General features: G+C 37.2%; 1 protein-coding gene across 1 annotated transcript; it reads left to right on the top strand.

The window, feature by feature from the left end:
* Positions 1-5621: 5621 nt before the first annotated feature.
* On the top strand, positions 5622-6494 carry LOC108401829 (probable G-protein coupled receptor 141). The gene is given in 3 exon segments (XM_017668014.3): positions 5622-6064; positions 6066-6133; positions 6136-6494. Coding segments are annotated over 3 exon segments (870 nt in total).
* The last annotated feature ends 612 nt before the right edge of the window (positions 6495-7106 follow it).

Here is a 7106-nt window from a genome sequence, read left to right on the forward strand (position 1 = left end):
CATGAATCTCTCTGCCTTTATTGGCATTTTTTCCTTAATGTCTATTCTCAATCTCTCTTGCTCTACTTAAAATTACTTATCTTGTTATCAGATGTAGAGAACACTCTGCCAGGACGTATTTGAAGACTAATATCCATGGCTTTCAGCCACTCAAGACTTTTGTGTGCCTACTTGGTTTCATTAGTTGAGATTCTATCTCTACTAAAAATAAGTGCCAGAGAGTATTTGACTTAAAAAAATATATGTGGGTTTCTTGCAACAGGCACATTTGATTCTCCTCCATTTGGCACCTAAAGATGCTCAGAAATGCTGTCTTGGGTCACCTGTCTCAGGCAGAGGAGAGGGACAGAAAGCATTCCTGGGCCTCCATCTCCTATCTGTGAGATGGAGGGATGAAGGGATGGTCTGTCTGGACTCTTCTGATTTCAGGTCTCATGCCTCCATGGAAGGAAGTTATGCTACCCCTAGGAGAGAGGGAGACACACATATAAATGCAATAAGGGAGAGATGAAGGAGGGTCTAAAAACATGGTGCCTAGAGTGGGGATAGGCTGAAATCCCAGTTGCTGCCTCTAGGATCTCAGTGGGCTTAGCCTCTGGACATCTTGGGTCAAACAGGACACCAAGTGTGGCACTTCAAGGTCTTAGTTAATGACTTATGAATATCAACAGGTTCAAGAACGAGCAGTTGCAGATTTTGTTATCACTTTCCCAAGGATATTTCATAGTAGCAATTTAACAAATCTAGAATGACAAGCAACTCCCACCCCATTCTTTCAGGAGCAGAGATTGCCCTCTAACTGTTGTTTCAAATGGCATCTCCAAAGGAAAGGGAAATGTGGGCAAGGAGGTCATAGTTCCAGCAGCACCTGCTTCAGACTTGCTCCTGCAGAGGACAAACGGACTTTGTTTTCTGAAAACTAACTTAGGCTAATAAACATTGTTTATATCTTTAACAGTTTTTTGGGGAAAAAGAACTGTATTTAAAGAATTTTAGTTATCTGGGACTTTAAAGTATGCTTTTATTTAAATATTAGGTCCATTCCAAAAATAAGATTCCAGATATTAGAGAAGATGGAAAATTAAGCATAGACTGTTAATGGGCCAACCAGAAATTACCTCAAGTTCACCGCCATACATCATGAAACAGTAGACATAAAGGCTTGAATCAGGTTGGGGTTTTCATCCTTATGTATTTCTTATCTAGCCCTGCAGCTTGTGGTAATTTTCTAAACTCTCTGAATTATGTTGGCTTCACCTGTTAAATAAGAGGGTTGTTCCATTCTGGACTTGGTGACTTCTAAGTTCTTACATTAAGGTTTTTTAATTTTTCCTTAAAATCTGAGCACTGTCCAGAGAAAAAGAACTCAATTCTGAGTATAATGGGAAAAAATATGGAATACAATACATTCTTTTAGCTGGGCTGTAAGTCATTATACACATATCTTGGTACTTTGATATCCTTACATTGTCGATATGAAAATTAATTTGTGTGCCAGCCATAGTTCCAAATTATCACTGAGTTTTATTTTTATGTTCCATTCTTGGTCACATCTAAATTGTTTCCTACTTATTCCTTCATCAGACAAGCAACCCCTAAATATAGCATGGTTTCCATGGCAACATTCTTTCTCCTGCAAATTCCAGGAACACCTTTTCTCTGAAAAATGAGGTGAGCCAGATAATATGTCCAAATCCAGGCCTATTACCCAGATTTTATATGTTTTGAATTAATTTAAGGAGAGATGTTTAAAACTAGTTGAAATATTTGTTCCATATGAAATTTTTCCTGCTGAGCAGAGTTAGTACAAATTTGCTTTTGACAATATGAGTTGGAAATCTCATCTTCTAGTGTGAGTTTTTCTTAAAATAATAAGGCAAATGGCTGCATTGCCTTAAGATTCTGTTTTGTATCTCTGGAGTCACAAACACTGTTGAATGATCGTGTAGCAGGTGGCATATGTGGGAACAATACTCATTCTTTTTCAAGGCAAATGAGAATTTTATCAGTTGTTACCTAAATGTAGATCGCAATGAACTTGCTCTACAGGTGACAGAATTTTGGTCCTTTGAATTCCTGCAGCATATTGCTGACCAGTAATATGATTTGGGGTGGGTTTGCCTGCAACTGTTGAGGGTGTGTTAGTTTCTTGTAACTTTATGTACTAAACCCAATACTTCCTTAAAATTATGCTTTGAAGTCAGCACAGCTAAAGACAGAAAGTGAGAAGGTTGATGTCAGAAAAGTTCCAAATAGCAGTTAATGGGGGAAGGGAGTCTTTGGAAATGGAAAGGCAGAGATATAAATACTTTGGGCTTACTGCTGAGAATAGGAAGGTCTCACAGAAAGTATTCCTCTACGTCATTCTAATTCTGAATGTGAAACATTTTGGGTTAAACATGATATGAAACAGTATTTGAAAAAAATAAAAATCCCTGTAAATAAACCCTTGATAGTGAAAATGAAAAGTCTTCACTTATAGGCCTAATTTTTAATTGTTTAACCATGAACTATAAAACAAAGATACGTTTGTGGCCAAGGTGGTTTATCTGGGTCTTCCATCTTGATATTTAGCTCCGGAAGCCTTCAGTCCACAGCCTGAGCTAATCTCCACTTCATCATTCGTCCCAGGACGGCTCTTGACCCGTGTCCGTGGAGTCTTGATAGCGCACTGCTCTTACTGCCTGCCCTGATGTAGACCACCACCAGATGGCCAGGAGCCTAGAGTCTTCCACCAGCAGAGAATCCTAAGAGGAAAAGAGCAAGTAAGTCGTTTGGGTGGTCGTTTGTTTCTGCATAGGCAGCAGATCTAGAAACTTCAGTCCTTGGCTTTAATGAGTAAAAAAATAGCTACAAATCACAGGCTGTGAAGGATAATGTTGGCTGGAGGCTGTTATAAGAATAAGGTCTTGACAGGCACAGTCGCAGGGGGGCCATCAGGTGAGAAATTGGGGAACAACAGTGGTGAAGCTTGGAACCTCACCCCCCCTGTGTTGAGAGAAAGCTTCTGCATCCCTGGATGTTTTATTGCCCTTGTCTAGCTCGGATTAGCACATAGTCTACAGGCACACACCTGATCATCTACAATTGCTCTCTTACAATACTGAACTGTTTTCTACCTGTATCTTGCATCTACCTACCACTTCAGCAGTTTATTAAAAATAAAAATAATAATAATAATAAAGGGAGAAATGTGGGATCCACATATAAATCAAGTATAAAAATCAAACGAATATTCATATTTGACCTGATTGTTTATAGTTCATAATGCGTGATCAGAACCGAAAGTTTCTGTGATGACTGCCCTTGTACTGTTCACCATGTAAGAATTTATTCACTATGTAAGAATTCGTTCATTATGTAAGAACTTGTTCGTTATGCTTCAGAAGATTGGAGACCGACGAGAACTAGGCTTGAGATGGATTAATGATTGTGCATTGAGCATTGACCCCCCTATACAGAATTTTATTGTTGTTAACAACCATTTGATCAATAAATATGAGAGATGCCCTCTCAAAAAAAAAAAAAAAGAAAAAAAGAATAAGGTCTTGAGGGAAAAGAGAAATGACCATTCAACTTTTCCTTCCCTATAAGTTTATCCCTATGAATTTAAATATTCGTAGGACAATTCTGAGAAGTAATTGAAAAAGAATGGAAACCTGGATTTATGGAATATTTTTGTATACATCATGGAGGGAAAAGGACACTGATGACCTATTCTATCTCCAGGAATCTGTTATGTTCTTATAGACACAATCTAACTTACTTCTCACCACATTCTTATTAAATAGGTCTCCTCATTTCCACATTTACAGCTGAAGAGATGACTTTAAATATATGTCCCATGATTAGCCAACTAGTAAGTGGCAGTGCAACCAAATGTCATACTGTCTTGGGATATGTGCCCATTTTTAAACTATGGAACTGATAAATAACTTATGTTTTCATTGTTTTAAAATAATGAGAAACTTAAGTCTTGTCTGCTTAGACTTGAGGACTGCCAAAATTTAAAAACTATATTAGTATTGTATTTGCTGTTCATAAATCATATAAAACTATGCCATTTTACACAAAAAGTATACAAGCATTATGCATTTTATGTATATGTACTTTGTCAAAATGCATATTTCAGCAGATAAAATTTAAGTTGTGCAAGTTATGTTTTTCAGTTATAATAAAATCTCATTTGAGGATATTTAGTATGCCAGCTCTACTATGATTTTTCTCAAACAACAATTTAGTTATTCTAAAAAAATTCTATAGTAGCAGAAGAAAAGTTGTAGGATATTGAGACATTCACTGTAGAATAGCTTCTCCCTCAGATACCAATGCTCCAACTCTGCTTCTGACCAGGTGGGCAGGAGATACATGAGGCAAATAAGCAAGGACCCTTCCAGGGGGAAAGTCTGGCCTGTTGATGTCTGTGTCTCATGCTGTCTAATCAAAGGTCTGAAAAAGATTTTTTTTAATTGGCAGAAATTTGTTAAATACTTACTGATGCACAACAATTTCATGTAACATTTTACCGTGTATCTGCCCCTATGTAGAATAAGGAGAAAGAGGTAAATGATATCTTTTTTACTTTGCTGTTCACCTTAGAAACATAACTTTTATACGACTTTTTTTTTCAGTTATAAAACTGCCTTAAACTTAACACTAACTCATTTAATTTCCAGTAACCCTTTAATCGGGAAGGACAGCCCTTCCCATGTCACGGCTGGAGTCCCATGAAGCCGGGTGACTCATGCATACTTCCACAGACTGAACTGCAGAATTGACCCTTACTTCAGGAAGGCAGATGCAACACGTTCACATCCCCTTATACATCCATACCTAAAATATTTAAATAAAAACTAAACAGAATCCACCCTCCAACCCCAACTTTTCACCGAAATGTCGCATTCCAGCCCAGGGAAGTTTCAGTATTAGGAAGAGGAAAAAGCAGGTAATATGTATATTATATGTTGCTCCTTGCTCAAAAGCTGTTCATAGAAAATATTTTAAAATATTGTCTGACACACCATCTTACAATGATTATACATCATGGATACAGTCTTCTTTACATTATCCCAAATTGGATTTCCTGACAATAGGAGGCACAAAAGTTGATACATCTGATATGAATGTGTGCATCAATACATACTGACCCTGCCTTTATTTACAATTTTGTTATTTTGTTCATCATGAAGTTATGAGTTAATTTTGATTTTTAAAAAATAGTAAATTATAATATTACTGTTTTGATTATTGAATTTTTGACCCTTCCTTGAATTTTATGCCAGAGGCTAGCATTTCTTAAGCTAATCCCGGCCCCAGTAAGTGATCTTAGATACTGTTAATAAAATGCCTGGGTGTACAGTTAAGAATTTTATATTCAAACAAACTCATTTTTGTGATTTTGTTTCACTCAACTCTGTCTCTTCAATACATTTGGGTAATTAAGTGGAGTCTCTGATAGTATTTACTGGGTACACAGTTTTAGATTTGTAAATAATTGTCTAGGATTGTAAAATCAATATTATTAATGTGCAGTTGCTGTGCAGTTACAGTATCTCCATTATAATTTTTGCAAAACTTTTGATTTAGGGGTGTGTGGTCCTCTAAGCATTTTGCAGTGAAACATGAAGCTGATCAATACAACCACCCAGGCAGAAGCCTCAGACGCAGACCCAGGCCACTGCAACCCACACTGCAGGATGATTCTGATAACACTCTACGGGGTGGTTTTGCTCGGAGGCACTGGAATAGCACTGATGTCATGTATGATGTTCAGAAGGAACAGCCAGTCCATGGTTGCCGCCATCGTTCTCAATATCATAGTGCTGCACTCCATCCTCCTGATCAGCCTTCCTTTTCGTCTCAGCTATTACATCTTAGTCGTATGGGAGTTCGGATCCTTTACCTGCTGACTGGTTAGCAGCATAATACATGGTCATATGTACTTCACCTTTGTTTTCTATGTGGCTATTGTCCTACTCCGACTGGTCATCTATTTTAAGAAACTCCAAATGCCACAGTTACAAAAGTACCATGTGGTAGTTTTAAGCATTATAATTTGGATGGTGTAGTCTCATTTATTTGCCAATATTATTTTTACAGTAAGATCCAGGTTATTCAGAACAACAACGATGTTTGTGTTCTACAAAGATCTCAACTGGAGGGAGTTAATTATCTTGAACTACTCTATGATTGTCATTATGATCACAACAGTTGTTATCCTCTTTCTGATACAAATGGGTGTCATCGTTCAACTGACAAAGGCTCTTTGGTCTGACATGTGGGCCCATCAAGAGTATAGAGCACAAATCAAGAGCTTCTTTTTCCTCATGATAGTTGTCTGTTTTATACCCCACCTTGCATTCCGGGTATACTTTATTCAAAATTATTCAGAGATAGAAAATTCTGAGTTAGTTCTTTACAATGAAATTTTTGTTGCTTTTACTACTGTCTATTGCCTGGATATGCTGTGTTTCACAGGGGGAGTTATCCATTAAATACTCCAATATCACTTGCTTTGTAATCAGGTTTCCACCATTGTGACAAAATAGTTGCAATTGAATGGGTGCGTGATTTCAGAGTTTTTCAAATTTTCTGCTCTTAATCGTCACCAAAATTATTTTTCCATGAAAAGGTAATAAGGATAGTTTGTTTCCCTCTTCTCAGAGATCTGTTACCTACTATCCATTAACTATAGAATATGTTCCATTTCCTTAGCTTTACATAAGTTGACTCAAACATCTCTTTCAGACTCAATCCTTACTTCAAAAATTTCATGCAGTATTTATTTCTGGTAAGCACAGCTATTGACTTCCTTTATGCACAATCCTAGCTGTTCTCCTCTTTGCATTTACTCTCACTGAGTTTTGATCTTAGAATGTTCTTTTCCTCCATCTGCAAGCTATCTATTCTTCAAGGTTCAGAGAACCTGAAGAAGGGGACTCTGTAGAAGTCTTACCTTATTCAACTTAAGCTCAACTCGAGACAGTTGTCTCTTGTAAATGACTAGCCAGTAAAGGTACAGCTGCTGGATGTGGTATTTGGAAGAAAGGATTTAGCTCAGATAGTCAAAAGACTTAGAGGAAAGCCTTTCAGGATTTGATTTTAAC

The sequence above is a fragment of the Manis javanica genome, chromosome 6 (assembly GCF_040802235.1).
Source record: "Manis javanica isolate MJ-LG chromosome 6, MJ_LKY, whole genome shotgun sequence".
NCBI lineage: Eukaryota > Metazoa > Chordata > Mammalia > Pholidota > Manidae > Manis > Manis javanica.